The following is a 15805-nucleotide window of genomic DNA, read 5'->3' as shown; positions in this document are numbered from 1 at the left end:
CAGCCCCCAGTACCCAGCAAATCAACTCTAGTCCCAGCTAAGCACAGCAAGTATCTGATGGAGAACACTGATATCATCTGGTAAAGTCATTTCAGAAAGCCTCAAATCCATAGCTTCCAGTACAGGACGTTTCCATATGGAATCTTAGCACTGGACTCTAGAGTTTTGCCTAGTCTGAACTTGCGTTTTATGATTCTTTACATTTTTAATAGCTTTGTAAGTACTTCTACATAATAAATTACCTTTCTTATTGATGAGATCATAAGTTTTTGAGCTGAAGTTTTCCCACAGACAACCACCTTTGTATGGTTTCCCCCTGCGTGTTTGGAGTGTGTGAGATAAGAGAACCAGAGACAGCACATGCCTCCTTGTGGGTATGACACCTGTAAGGGTTTCCTTCAGTAAACCTGCGACTGTGAGAGGTCAGCGTGCTGGGACGGGCAAATCTTTGTCCACTCCTATCTTAGACATAGGACTTCTCTCCGCTATCTGTCCATGTTGTTAATCTTGAAATTGTGGAAGTTGTAAGTGGTCAGTGACATACATCACACTTAAAGGGTTTTTTCTCACCACAGTGAATGCAACTGCGGATGAGTACCTGGCACTTTTGAGCAAAAGCCTCTATCACATAATTCATTTATATGGCTTTCTTACATTGAGTTTTCAGCTGGTTATACTGGGTGAACACATTTCCACACGTGTGGCAGAGGTAGAGTTTGACTCCCTTGTATGTATACTCACGTGCCTTCTCAAGCTGCTGGCTTGTAAAACCACTTTTCCATACACGTTACACATCAGCTTGCCCTTGGAAGACCTCTGATCCAGCTCTTTCCTGGAGCTTTCCAGCTCGTAAGGATTCTTGACACTGGCTGTATTAAATACAGTGTGTTTTCTCTCAGAGTATAGTTGAACTGTGATTTTCCACATTTTCGTTTCACTGTTAAGAGTTTGCACAGAGACATCTAGTAATGGAAATGTATTTCATCAACTCAAGTTCTGAATTATTTCTTTGTGCAACTTGTTCTGTTACAAGTGTGGACAATTTACTCGCATCTAGAACTGTTTCAACAGATGCATTCTCTGACCGTCACTGAGGTATCATACTCTTTTATTCTGCCCTGTTTTCTGGGAGTGGAAAGCTTTCTTTTGAGTTTGAGATAACATCTTTGCTAAAGCCTCTTGTTGAGGATTTGCCTGAACTAAATCTGGCTGTTTTGTTTTTTTTTCCCGGTACGCGGGCCTCTCAGAGTTGTGGCCTCTCCCGTTGCGGAGCCTGTGCTCCGGACGCGCAGGCTCAGTGGCCATGGCTCACGGGCCCAGCCGCTCCGCGGCATGTGGGATCTTCCCGGACCGGGGCATGCAGGCGGACTCTCAACCACTGCGCCACCAGGGAAGCCCCTGACTTTGTTTTTATTTCCAGTTTTTAATCAAGAGCTTTAGAAGTTTTTTTTTCTTCTTCCCCTTTTAGGTGGCTTGATTTGATTCAGTAATTTTTAAAGATTTAATGTCTTGCAATTAGAAAAATGTGGCCTGTATAATTGTTTTAAAAATTCAGGTTTTCTGGGTATATATTTTTTTGGTTAATGTTTGGTGGACATTTGAAAAAATATTTAGTTCACGTGAGATACAAAATTTTATTATATGGAGATTTAACTGCCGATTATAATATTTCCTATTTTGTCTGTTTTGCATGTCAAAATTAGACACGTGTGTTCAAGTTTTACACACAAAATTTAGGAGAATTCTGATGTCACCTTTGTTTATTGTTTATCTTGATAATCTTTTTAAACCCTCTCATCCCCATGTTTCTTTTTTCTATATTTCTTGCTTCTTCCCTGTCTGCTGTGTTCGTTCCTTGTGGTATGCCTTATTGCATCTCCTGGATCTAGAATTCACATTTCTTATGTGTTAGCTCTTCATCTCTATCCCTTTCCTCTGAATTCTAGAATAGTTTCTCTATTGACTCAGTTTTGTGAAATCTCACTACCTATATTTTTAGTTTACAATTCCATAAAAGTTACTTTTCATTTGAAAGCAACCATCCCTGATCTGATTAATCCTTTTTGAGAGATATGACATAGCTGTAAATTTCTGTTTGGAATTAAAATTAGAAATCAAAGTTTGCTCTTCTTCTCTGATTCTGTAGAATGAAGTCCTTTTTTCAGGAGGCTAAACGTTTCTATATGTTCGCTGATTTTTAAGGAAAATTTTAAAAGGTTATGTGGGTCACACTGCTTTAATCTTTTAATCCTTAACGAAAAAGCAAGCGTAAAGCTTTCTACTCTTTTCTGTAGCTTCTTCTTAGTTAGAAAATTACTTGATTACAGAGTATAGGAAAGACAGGGAGGTTGAATGTTTTGCTAAGCATTTGTTTCTAGCCAGTCAATAAGCAAACACCAGTGGCTGCTGCTTTTAGGTATTTACAGCAGGGTTGAAAATTGCTCCCTGGAATCTTGAGCCAGGCTAAGGAAGTTTTTCCTCCATGCTCGTATGGCAGCTTTAAGTTACTGGGTGCATCGTGCTACTTATCAATGTGGCCAAACCAGTTGTATTAAGTACCTCTCTTATTTAGTCAATTGTGGTGCAAGTGAGACAGGAGGCAGTTGCCGCAGTCTCCCTGCTTTCTGACCATCACAGATCCTTCTATTTGCCTGCTGCTCAGAATTTGGGGGTCTTCATGGCCTCCGTTGGGGAGCCCAATAGACTTGAGTTATAGGTTAACTTTCACTGGCAGCTAAAACTGTGGGTTCTTGATATTGGTTGCTACCGCCCTCAGTACACACCCCCCCCCCATCTGCATCCTGTCATTTCCTTCTCCCTGAGAGCACCCTTCCCTGTTCTCCAGCCCTTAGAAATGTTTTCATTAGTTATTTCAGTAGAATTTGGGAAGAGAAACTCAAATTCTAATCTTGAAATAGCAGTACCCCTGCCAGCTGTGACCATTTCATTCGTTGTGAAAGTGTAGGAAAGTGTAGAGGGAATGCAAGCTATTTCAATACACTAATCCAATTTTCTCCTCCCCCAACCCCAAATGCCTTTCAAATAAAGACCCTTTTTTTGAATCATGTACACCCAAAGCAGACTATTTTTAGTGACTTAAAAGAAGTCATAATTGGGGGATGGGATTTAGAAATGGCTATGTTAGTGGTTCTTGATCAAGGGAACAGAACTACCTCAAAACAGATTCAGTCCCCAAGAGAATAAATGCATAAACAAGTCAAAAGGAAGCAAAGTAATATAATATATAGTAAGTAACATTTTGCTCCCGAATCGCAATGCAAAACCGAAGGAAGCTAGGCTGCATCACCTGATTTTCCTGCATTCTCTTTTTCTTACCGCTAGAACGTCATGAGAGGCTGGTGAAAAGCACACCCACCCGACTTCCCTGGTGGCACAGTGGTTGTTAGTCCGCCTGCCGATGCGGGGGACGCAGGTTCATGCCCCGGTCCGGGAGGATCCCACATGCCGTGGAGCGGCTGGGCCCGTGAGCCATGGCCACTGAGTCTGTGCGTCCGGAGCCTGTGCTCCGCAACGCGAGAGGCCACGGCAGTGAGAGGCCTGCGTACCGCAAAAAAAAAAAAAAAAAAAAAAAGCACACCCACCACTTTTCCAAAGGGCAGGACAAGTGAGATGATTTCACAGCTCTAAGAGTATGGAACTGGCGAACCAAAAATCTCACCCACATATTATATACCCTATTAAAACCTCTGAAACCTCCGTCACGAAACACCACCTGGATAGTGTCCTAGAAAAAGGCCTGTAGGCCAAAGTCAAGTCAGGAAGTCTCTGGAGGAATTGGGGTAGGAGACAAACCACACCCAGCACACTTCCGTGTGGGAAACTGAGCGGTCAGTACCTGAAGAGAAATCATTATATGGGTAGTGGGATTACAGACAGATGATGCAGTTCTCTCAGATGCCTAATTAACAAAATGAGCAGCACAAGGAATCACTATTGTGGTAACCAGATTTGAAGTAATCTTCTATTTCAAAAACAGATTGTTTAAAAGGGACAACACAGGATGTGAGAAGTGATGAGAAAGGAAAGAAGACAGTAAAAAAATACTTCACATACTATTTTTAGTTATCTTTGATGTTCTTTCTATGTGTTACTTTACACTAAGATGTGGTGGAGGGTAACCAAGTACCTGATGAAGTAAAGTTTCCTTGTAACTTCTGAGAGGGAAGGAGGGAAAGTATATATGCAGATTAAAGATGTAAGAAACATAACAATCAATGTCAAGTATTCTATTTAGACCCTAATTTAGACATGCTTATAAAAAAACCCTGTGAGACCAGTTGGGAAACTTAACACTGGATATTTGATATTATCTTATAAGGTGTGATAGATGGTGCTTTTTAATAAACTTAAAAGTTTATTTACAGATGAGTTGCTAGGATGTTTGGGGATTTGTTTCAAAATAATGGTGGGGGTGGTGGATGAGAATATAGATGAAATAAGTCTGCTTATATCTGGATAATTTTGGAAGCCGGGTAATGAGTGGGGGATTACAGGATTCTTCTGTACTTCTGTATGTTTGCAAATTTTCTTATATTTAAATAATGTAGTGGGAGTGATTTTGACTTTAAATATGCCTAATCACTGAAAATACTTTCTACCATACTTCATCTGCAGTATTTTCTGTGCACAAGTTGGGAAGGGTGACTACAGACCCTAGCAAGAGGAAGGTGATTATATCCCTTTGAAAACCTAACTACAGATGACATAAAGATATAAGAAAATCACTCATTCTTTGGTAAGTGATATGTATTAAAGTGGATATCTTTATTGGAGTATAATTGCTTTACAATATTGTGTTAGTTTCTGCTGTATAACAAAGTGAATCAGCTCTATGTATACATATATCCCCATATCTCCTCCCTGTTGCGTCTCCCTCCCACCCTCCCTATCCCACCCCTCTAGGTGGTCACAAAGCACTGAGCTGATCTCCCTGTGCTATGCGGCTGCTTCCCACTAGCTATTTTACATTTGGTAGTGTATATATCCCACTTTTATATAAAATTTGCTTATTTATACTTTCACCCAATTTTTAAGTTAGAGTAATGTACTAATACTTAATAACCCACATCTAACATTACTACATGTTCTAATAGAAGAATAGAAAAGATTAGATTTCTAAGACAGCATATTTCAGTCCAGAAATATATGAGTATTGGAACTAGGACTGGTTTGATATTGTAAATCATTTCTAATTACACAGAAAGGATGCAGAATGTAGTGTTTGCTTTTAGTTTATTAATTTATTTCTCAGGGATCTGACTTTCCGAATATGTTCTGTTTGGAGATACGATGCATGCATAGCCTTTAAAAATGCCTTTGTACAATTTCGCCTCAAAATAATTAAATTCACAACATACACAGAAATCTAAGACATGGTATTTACAAGATTTAATAAATTCTTGCTGTTTTAGGGAAGAAATTGAGCAAATCTTTTACAGTGGGGAAACATGGACAACTGGGTGTCATTATAAACAAGAGATCTGAATTGTTCAGTGTCAAAGCCACGTTTCATGGCTTTAGAAATTAAAATTGAGTCGTCATTCTATTAATCTCTGAATGCTCAAGCCATGCAGAATCTACTTGTATTAAATATTTGGGGATGCAAATAACAGGAAAAAATATGCACATCTGGTGAATGAAATCATCATCAGAATTACCTTTTACAATAAGAAAATACTGTTAATAATTCTTTCAAAAAGATACAGTAGTGGTGCAACAGACAGTGCCAAATTTATTTTGATTTTAAAGTAACATTACATTTGTCATTTTTCTCTACGGATATACAGACACACACTGTAACGACTCGTTCAAAGTCTGAACAGTGATTACAATATTAAAATATAAATCAATTTAAACTATAAGGGGACATCTTCACATTCCAGGGTACATCACTGATATTTTCAAAGGACAGTTTTTCTATGCCTTATATTCTTGCTTTTTGTTTATACTGTCAAAAACATTACAATTACCTTTTAAAATACTATATAAAATCGAGTTGCCACAGAAAGTTGGAATATGAACCCCCTAGATAACTGGGACAAAGCAATGTCAAAACTGAAGGAAACATTGATCTCTTTTACAATAAGTACTAAAATTGAGACCAGCTCCTTAAAAATTATTAAACTGCTCATCACACTCCCATTTTTTCAGGGAAATAAACAAATTAGCAACACTTTCCCCACCATCATTAATCTGCTCTAAAACTACCTTTTCTACCACGCACTTCTTATTTTAAATTGCGCGCCTCTGTACTCCCTCAAACAAGGTCATTATTGGAAACATTTTACAATGCTTAGAAAGTTTCTGACTCATCTTTTACCACTTTAAACTTTTAAGAACTACCTCAAAATGTAAGGGGCAATGTACTTTAACAAAATGACAAAGGTGCTTTCTACAAACCCAGTTTACAAAACAGTGAAATAATGTAAAATGTACAGTCAGCTCTCTGTGTTCCCAGATACATCAAACTGGTTGTATTTTAAGAAAAAACCTTTTTTTTTTTTTTTTTTTACTAGAAACAAGAAGTGCACCAACTGATCCTAAAAGCATAGGCACCTCAGCAGCCAGATCCTTTTGAAAAGGCATCTTGAAAGTTGACTGAATTCTTGTTCAAACTTGTCATAGGCAAGAAGTAGTCTATATATGGGACACAGTTAAATATATCAAATTTATCAGTGTCAAATAATTTTGCTTATTTTAAAAACTGAATACAGCCTATGTTGGCGTATGAAACTTGTGCACAACCAGAAATGAACATATACAAAACTTCCTTAAAAATCAATCGCTGATGTCTCAAACCCCACCCTCTACACCTATCAAATAGACTGATTGCTCATATTTCCTGGCAGGTGAAAACAATGATTTACTAGATCTATCACCAAAGGACTGGAACCATGCATCTACTGTATGATGATAACAGTTCAGTAATCTGGATGTATGTTCATGCAATAGTTTTAAAGTCATCTACATGGTTTTAATAAAGCATCAAACGGTTTTCATACATGCTACTTTCATTCTCAACTGACAACTGCCAAGTTAATTGCTGCCACTTCAGCATTATCACTAAGAATACTGGGTAAACCTTTAGCTAGAACATCAAGCAATATATGTATTTTTCCCCTAAATTGTTACTTAATACCAAGTGGGGTTGACCATCACTAAAGAGATGTGAAACCATACAAAGGCAAAAGCATGGGCATATTACAGGACAGTAGGACTGATAGACTTATTGGAGACTGACAGACACCAGTGTTACTACAAACTACAAAAGCCTTTAAAGAGTGAATGCTGTTTTCAGGTCAATGCTTTTAAGCCCATCTGCTTTCTCACCTTTATTTTCACAGTTTTACCACAGTTGTTATATGAGAGATGTTTTATCAGTGTAAGTACATAGCCACGCTGACTTTGTGAGACAAGTAGATATTCTTCAGGACATTTTCCACATATGAAAAAATGTTTTCAAAGCAGGTACAGTGTGAAATTGTGATTTTGATGATAAGCTATGATAAGTTATTATGCCTTTGGTTTCATTATGCTATTAAGTGCAGCTTGTTTTTCCAGGTCTGCCAGAGATTACTGCTAAATTAGCACAGTGACAGCGTGAAGCTTGTGTGTGTGTGTGTGTGTGTGTGTGTGTGTGTGTGTGTGTGTGATAGAGAGAGGGAGAGAGAGGAGAGAAGGGGGACGGCTGGTATGGGAGAGTATATATACTCCTCAGGTTATATATAACCTGAGGTAAAATCCTTTAGGATTAGGAAACCTACCAGTTTCATTGCTGTTTATATTTACCCAAATAGGGGGAAGATTCCAAAATCCAATTCTGAGCTTGGAAGAAAAGTCAACAATGGTAAAGACCTTAAGTCAGTGTCCTGTTAATAATTTTCTAGTGGTGCACTTTAGTAAGTCAAATGATTTTATGTCTTCAGTTATTTATACCCTAAAGTTCTAGTTTCATAAATAAAGAGTGCTTTAGTATCACCTGAACTGTCTGAACAAACTCAGTATCATCTCTGAATACAGTATTGTTACATTTTAAAAGTTCTTAGTTTCAAAGTCTGTTGTATTCACCTTTCTCTCAGTCGTTATTTCTTGACTAGCCTTCTCTTCCTCCCCAAATAACGCAGCGTGCAACTTTATGATATTGGCCAACTATAATGTTCCTCACACTATTTTGTTAACATATGTGCAAATATATCTTTATTGAACAACTAATATTAATTTTTTTCAGCTAAATTAGGATTATGGCACAAAGTATTATCTGTGCTGTAAACATCATGGACTCATCACAAATTGGAAGGAGGGGGAAAAAGGCTCTAGGGACTGCACACATTTCTTATAGAACCACAGCTGAGCTCAAGATTCCAAGTGGATTTTGGAATGGATTTACATTCAGCATACGTTCACTGTGCTATTGGTGAAGCGCAGTTTTACGAGAAGGTCATTCATAAAATCATAATTTGTAAGGACTTCGTTATTTTAAAAACCAGTGGCCTAATAAAAGCATGCAGTAACTTAAAAAATATATCTATTATGCGGCATAATTAGGTCTTAGTTACCAGTGTTGGTATAGCTTGATGAATCACTGTACAAGCAAAAGGGATCTTATTGCCTCTGATTGTACTTTCGAACAAAGGGCACGATATGCCTAATTCCTGACTGCTACAAATCACATTTTAAAACATTTTGTTTGTGTGTTTGAAATTACCCCTGAAAAAAGCAGCAATTACAAATACCCTTGTTATTTTGCCCCCCCCAGGAAAACATCCTCTGGTTGCTTCTCCCTGTCCTTCTCTTCAGTAGGAAGCAACAGGAAGAAGCCTGGGGAGCCTGGGTTTTCCAGAGAGCTTGTGACCAGGTAAGTCTGCTCTGGCAATTCACAGTTTGTCTGCATAAACTGTAACATGTCACATCATGAATCAAAGTTCTAGTTTATAAAATAAGGGTAACTTATTTTATAAGTAACTTTAACAGCAGTAACTTTAACAATTGGGGTTGCACAGAAGAGCTCTTGACTTCTCTGTGTACATTCTTTCAGGAGTGAATCCTTTCCCCATTTCAAGTATCCCTTTCGATCTGTAACTCTGCAATGAGTTAAGAAAGGGGGAAAAAAACCCTCCCCATTTTTCTTTATTGAGCACAAGCGGCTGCATTGTCACCCCCCCCCCCACCATGTTATATGAAATGAAAAGGCTGGGCAGATGAACAGATTCCCCAGGTTTCCTTTTTTTCTAATGGGCGCTCAAAGCTTCACTCTCAACCTAGTGCAGACTCTTGGGAATTCAAGTGTACCGTGGCATCTCACACTGCTCACAGCGATTTAGTGCGGGGTGGTTCAGAAAGGTGCAGCTATCACAATTCCATGGAGCCCCTTCATAGTCTTCATCTCGAGGTTGTGTCCGAGGACTCTGTTTGGAGCTACTTGGATGCTCTGAGAGAAGTTAGGAATAAAAGAGAGAAAACAGAAAACAGAGTGAATTTTTTTCTAAGTATCATCGAAACGGAAATTCAAAATTACCCCCCAAAAGCAAGGAAAGTGGTATTGTGAAATGACAAAGCCAGTAGTATACATAGCTACTAGAAATGCAGAACTAAATAGTAAGTTTATGATATATTTTCTACTTTGTTCTCAACAATTTACTTTTTTCCTACAAGTAGATAGAAGTCCAGTACAGACTACCTTCCAAGTTAATTAATCATCTCTCGATAGTGGATAGTTATGCTATATTCCAGCCAAGTGAAAACAATGAGAAATGTTATATAGCATGTTAAATTAGTTCTGAAGTTTTCCCTCACAACTTCGGCCCGCCCATGACTCCACCCCCCCGTAGTACTAGTCATACTATATCAAACATTGATTAAATGTGTGCCTTCTTCCATGAGACTTTCAGCTCCACAATATGCATGTTTTTAATCATAATGACTTATAAGTGGTGTGACAGTTCATAAAAAACATTCTATCATAGGGTGGATGGGTATGTCGATCCTTTGATAAATTCAAAATAGCTGTCCCTGTTTTACAAATTCAGGTTTTTCCAGGACCAGAGGTGTAGCCCCAGGAACAATCCAATCCAAAGCCCACAATCCTTCACCATTCCCCAATCCCAAAAACCTCCCCTATTTATCTTAAGAGGCTTGTAGTAGTGGGGGGTGGGGTGGATCTGGCCTTAAGGAACAAAGTCCACCTAGGAGAAGCTTGCATTTCTCCTCCTATGCCTTTGAGATGCCAAAGGTCTAGCCGGTCTACTCCAGGAATGCTTATCTAGGCCATTTTCAAAATGCAAATTTCAAAGGTAACTAACTCTCATCAACAAGAAAAAAAATAAAGGGGGGCTAGGTAACAACATGGAACTTGGCTTGTCATACAGACCATAGAGTCAATTTGACTAGAAGTCAAATAAGATGTTACTATTCCTGTTACAAAATTTGTCAGCAAGAAAATAAGTTGATATGATGAAACTTTAAAGGTAAATGAGATGAGAGTTTTTAGGTGAACTCTTGAGGAATAATGTTTTAGGACTGCCTACACAGAACAGTTTCTCCAGATTTTTGGTAACTTTTGAAACTGCTAAATTAAGCAATGGGAATTCACTGAATATTCGGATCATTTCCAAATAAGATACGAGAACATTAACTGCTAAACAAGTCTGTTTGCGTTCACTGGACATGTCTTGGGACCCACTAAAGAAAGAAATTAATTAGGTTATTAAAGAAAGAAAGTAGGTTATAGGATATGTTCATAGTTTGTCATACCAGCATTTCCTGACTGGCAAACAGTTCATAATTACTTCTTAGATTTTGCTAGAAACCAAGGCTTTAAGGTTACGAATTCTAATTAAAATATGTAAGTAAAAGTACTAAAAACTCATAAGGAAAAACATCTTTGTATGCAAGGAAAAAGAAGGGGCATAAGGAATGAAAATGTGTTTTGTTAAGAGAACAGAAAGTAATTTGTCATAAAGCTGGTTATTTCTAAACGGGAAAGAAAATAAGGGAGAAATTAATACGAATATAGAAAGTTGTAGAAGGTTTGTGAGAAAGGAATTCTATGGGTGGTCAGGACTAAGATTAAATTTGAGCGTGTAGCTGATTCGCTTTGTTATGAAGCAGAAACTAACACACCATTGTAAAGCGGTTATGCTCCAATAAAGATGTTAAACAAAATAAAATAAAAAGTACACTAAGGAAATCTTAACAGAAAAAATGTAATACTTTAATGTTAAAGGGAAAGTGGTGCAAAACCTGAACTTGTTACCTCTGTTAAGAGTACAAAGTTTTCTTATAATATTAATCTGCTTTTGATAAGATATTGTAAAGTCCAAAACGTTCAAGTTGAAGTTGTTTTTTATTTATTTACTTGGCCTTGTTTCCTAGATACTATTATTTTTAGAGGACTCTGTCCCATGTGGTGGCCACTAGAAATGCAGCCACTCTGAACTGAGGTGTGCTCTAAGTGTAAAAGGAAGATTTAGTATGAAAGAATGTAAAATAAAATACCTCACTAATTTTATATTGATTTCATAGTGAAATGTTATTTCACTTTTCTCTTTTACTTTGGCTAATAGAAAATTTTAAATTATGTACGTGGCTTCAACTGTTATTTCTATTAGACAGCACAGCCTTAGAAACTCAGTAGAGAGTAATTTCTTAAGGGAAAAAAAAAGGTTGGCCTTTACTTATGAGAACTCTACATGGGTTAACACGTGTGTTTGGACATTTTGCACAAACTCCAGACACACAAGTACAAACCATCTGCAGCTGCTGCCTGGGTGTCATGGATGTCCTCCTGTACTCTGGAGGTCACGCTAATTCTTCGGGCTTTCCTCTCAACTGTGCAGGTGTCTGATGAGTCTGCATGAGAAGAAGCAAAGCCAGGAAGAAGGGATCAAGCTGTGCATTAGAAGAGCGGACAGGCTCACAAGGACCTTTCGCAGCACACACAGTTGAGTATTTACTCTTTTACCTCATGCTACCTTTAGTTTTCCCATGAAGGTAAGTCCCATATTTAATACTGCTCTTACAACCTATCCAGAGCAGTGGATAAGGTGGTATCCACTTTTTCCATCCTCTCTAATTACTTGGAATAAATGACTTATTTCACCAGTTTCCCACTTTCTAGTGAGTTAGGGGTGCAAACTCAGTATAATTAAATGTCAATATGAACACAAAATTCGGGAGATGATACTTTAGCAATTCCCTGATTAAGCAGTAGTTACTAGAAAATTATGGGTTTAAAGTACACCACCCATATAAGGCTAACCCAAGAACACATTGCATTAATGGTAACAGTAAACCATAATAGCAGTACTTGAAAAATCAGAACCAACTCAAAGTAATACTATATACTGATAATACATACTCCCCAATCTTTCATAAATTCCAGTTACCTGTGTGTGCAAAAGCCTAGCAGACACTTCACAACATGGACTGCAGGCACACCAATTACCAATTTCTTGCGAGAATACTGTTTCTATTAATGTATAGGCAGTTAGTAAGTAGCGTTTTGTATTAAGTAAAAACAAAAAATGGCAGACTTCATATGATTTACCCTTAAGAACCGAAGAAAGATCTTACATTTTGTAATCAGTTTGGAGCCCATAAGCAGCCCTCTAGTACAACCTACCTTTGGAAATCAGTGCTCCACAATCTTAAACACTGTTATCAGAGTAAAACAAAAGCAGAGTGAACATCTTAGGCTCCAGAGACTAGACTAAGGTAAAGTTCTACTTCTTAGAACTGTTAACCACTTTTATAGCATCACATACTTCCTTCTCGCTGACTCTTACAACAACCCTGTACAGAAGCACCGCTCTGGATCTGAACAAGGTCAGGTGGCCAAGACAACCAGGACCAGCGCTCAAGTTAAGTTGTACCACACCAAGGTCAGTGCTCTCGCCACTATGAGTTACCAATGTCAAGGTTGGGGGTGGGGGGACAACTTTCTGAATCAGCTGAGGCAGCTTATCACACACACACTTGCGTTGCTTAACTACAAAGTCTGGTCCAAAAAGATTTCTCAGTCTCCCTTTCTGTCTTTCCTTCTTTCTCTAATTATCACACTTATTATTCAGATAAACATCTATATTCCACTTGGATATTCTAGGTCTTCTGCATTTCCATATGAATTTTAATTTCTACCAAAAAAAGAAAAAAACAGTAAATCTGGTATTGCACCAATCTGAAAAGAATAGCTACCTTAATAAAACTGATTTAATAACAGACATGGTTTATTTAGGTCTTCTTTAATTTCCTTTGGCAGTGTTTTATAATATTCAATGTACATATCTGGTGAAACTTATTAGTGTCATTTAAGTGTCATTTTTTGGATGGTATTGTAATTATCCTTTTATTTCCACTTTCCAATTGTTGGCTAATATATATAAATATGGTTTTTGGATCCTGACCTTATATCCCAAAACCTTGTTAAATTCACTTATTAGTTCTAATTTTTGGTATCCTTAGATTTTCTTTGCAAATAATCATGTCATCTGCTGAATTTTATCAGATGGTTTTCAGTATCTAATGAAATGATCATATGCTTTTTCTCCTTTACTTTCTTAATATTGCATTCCTGAGGCTAAACCCAATTTGGTCATGATGTATTATCTATCTTTTGTTCTATTGGGAATACTTTATTAAGTTTATGTTATGAGGGTTATTGATCTGTAACTTTGTTTTCTTTTGGGGAGGTAGGTAATGGCTATCAGGTTTTAGAATCACGGTCCTGCTGGCTACATAAAGAAAATCGGAAGCATTCCTTCCTCTTATTTTCTCAGAGTTTGTATGATTGGCATTATCTCTTCCTTAAATATTTGATAGTTTTCTCAGAGTTTGTATGATTGGCATTATCTCTTCCTTAAATATTTGATAGAATTCACCCACTGGTGCAACCATCTGGGTCTAAAGTTTTCCTTCTGGGAAAACTTTTAATAATGGATTCAATTTCTTTAATTACATATATAACTAGTTATATTTCCCTTTTCATCTTGTTCTCAGTATTTTTCAAGATGTGTCCATTTCATCTACAGTGTCGAGTTTACTGGCATAAAGATGTGCACTGCATTCCCTTATTTTAACAGGTAGCCTCATCTTTCATTGCTGATTTTGGTAATCTGTTCTTCGAGATCAGTCAACCTGAGAGTTTACTGACTTTGTTTATCCTTCAAAGAAGTTTTGGCTTTTTTTGGCTTTGATGCCTTTCTCTGTTGTTTGTATTTTCTGTCTCATTGATGTTTCTTGTATTTTCTTTCTTTTCACTTCCTTTGTTCTATATTCTTAGGGTAGAATTTTAATGTCATTGACATTAGATCTCCTTGTCTTATGTGAGCACTGAAGGCTATAAATTTCCTTCTAAGCACTACTTTAACTGTTGTAAAGAATTTGGCCTTGCTCAAAGAAAGCTCTAGCTTTGGCCCCAGCTCCTGGCAGATAACCTCTAAAATCCTGAAATTTCTCAAGAGACAGGAGTGTCCTTGTTAATTATGGTGGGCCCTTCAGACCATAGAGTTTATGCTAATAAGGTGGCTCACAGTGGACATATCCCTTAAACAGGGTGATTCCTCCCACAGCCCTTGAATCAATTAACCGGATTACCACTAGGCAATGCTTCCTTAGTAGATACAAATCTGGTACTTGGTAGTCATCCACTAAGATTCTTTGTACCATTTTTAGACAGCAGTAGGCTATTTTAAATGCAGAGCAGTCAAAACATCCACAGTATTGGCTTGGCCAAACAATTCATTCAAGTTTTTCTGTAACATCTTACAGAAAAGCCTGAACGAACTGGCCAACCCAATAGTATTAAACAATAAAAAGAACATGTACTGCATTGCCACCTATAAATGAAATCCTTAAAACACTCTGTACCGAGTGTTGAACACAAAGCTGTTTAGGTTAGGTAACATTATTTTTGTGTAGAATTAAAATTCTCTGATTAATCAGTTTGATGTGATTTTAAAACGTTACCCCTGTAGGTAACTTTTGTAAGTAAGGCCTTCTCCAATATTGTATGTCCTCATGATCAACCTACCTTGAGTTCTTTAAACCAAAGAGGGTTAAGATATGAAATGCATACTTGACCACAGGCTTGAGAAGTATAAGAATGATTTTTTAAGATACTGCAATGCTAGTTATACATTTGGTACATAAAACTCAAAAGAAAAGATTTAATACCACACAGAAATGATTTAATAACTATGCAAAAGTGATTCCTCAAATCTTGGTCATGTAGGATTTCCTTTGTCCTAGTCCCAATCTAAGTGTTATGCCCGCCTGTTGAGTACACAAGGATTCTTTTGTGGCCTGTCAATTAAATAATCGTAGATCTACTGCAGACCAAACTTCCCATTCTAAAATAAAACCTTTAAAATTCCCATTACACTGTAAGAATTATCTTTTAGGACTATAGTTTTTATAATGCTGAGTAAATTTAAACTATATTATATACAGTTTCCATTTATTTTGGGGGAAGGGAGACAACAGAGCAGAGTAGAAGAACTTGAGCTCACCTGCTCTCACCAAGCCACCAAAATCACAACAAAATGCTGAACAACAATCAACAAAAAACACTGGAACCTACCGAAAAAAAAGATATTCTACGTCCAAAGGCAAAGAAGAAGCCACAAAGAGATGGTAGGAGGGGCACTTTCCCCATATAATCAAATCCCATACCCACCAGGTGGGAGACCCACAAACTGAAAATTATATGGCAGAGGTTCTCCCAAAGGATGAGGGAATGTAAATTGGTATAGCCACTGTGGAAAACAGTAAGGAGATTTCTCAAAAAACT

The 15805-nt window shown here is 37.5% G+C and overlaps 1 protein-coding gene across 2 annotated transcripts in view; it reads right to left on the bottom strand.

The window, feature by feature from the left end:
* Window positions 1-9238: 9238 nt before the first annotated feature.
* TAB3 (TGF-beta activated kinase 1 (MAP3K7) binding protein 3) overlaps window positions 9239-15805 on the bottom strand; it is a 56426-nt gene continuing 49859 nt past the window's right edge. The window contains exons 7-8 of one of the 2 annotated variants that reach the window (XM_082681071.1): window positions 11767-11868; window positions 9239-9448 (exon numbers count right to left, since the gene is read on the bottom strand). In XM_082681071.1, the coding sequence (XP_082537197.1) occupies window positions 9300-9448; window positions 11767-11868 (251 nt within the window). In that variant the 3' untranslated portion in view covers window positions 9239-9299. Of the gene's footprint in view, window positions 9449-11766; window positions 11869-15805 lie in introns of those variants that run through there. The other variant, XR_014298502.1, reaches the window with a different exon arrangement.

This window comes from Grampus griseus (genome assembly GCF_964374135.1).
Source record: "Grampus griseus genome assembly, chromosome: X".
Lineage (NCBI taxonomy): Eukaryota > Metazoa > Chordata > Mammalia > Artiodactyla > Delphinidae > Grampus > Grampus griseus.
This window is presented reverse-complemented; position numbering and strand designations above follow the sequence as displayed.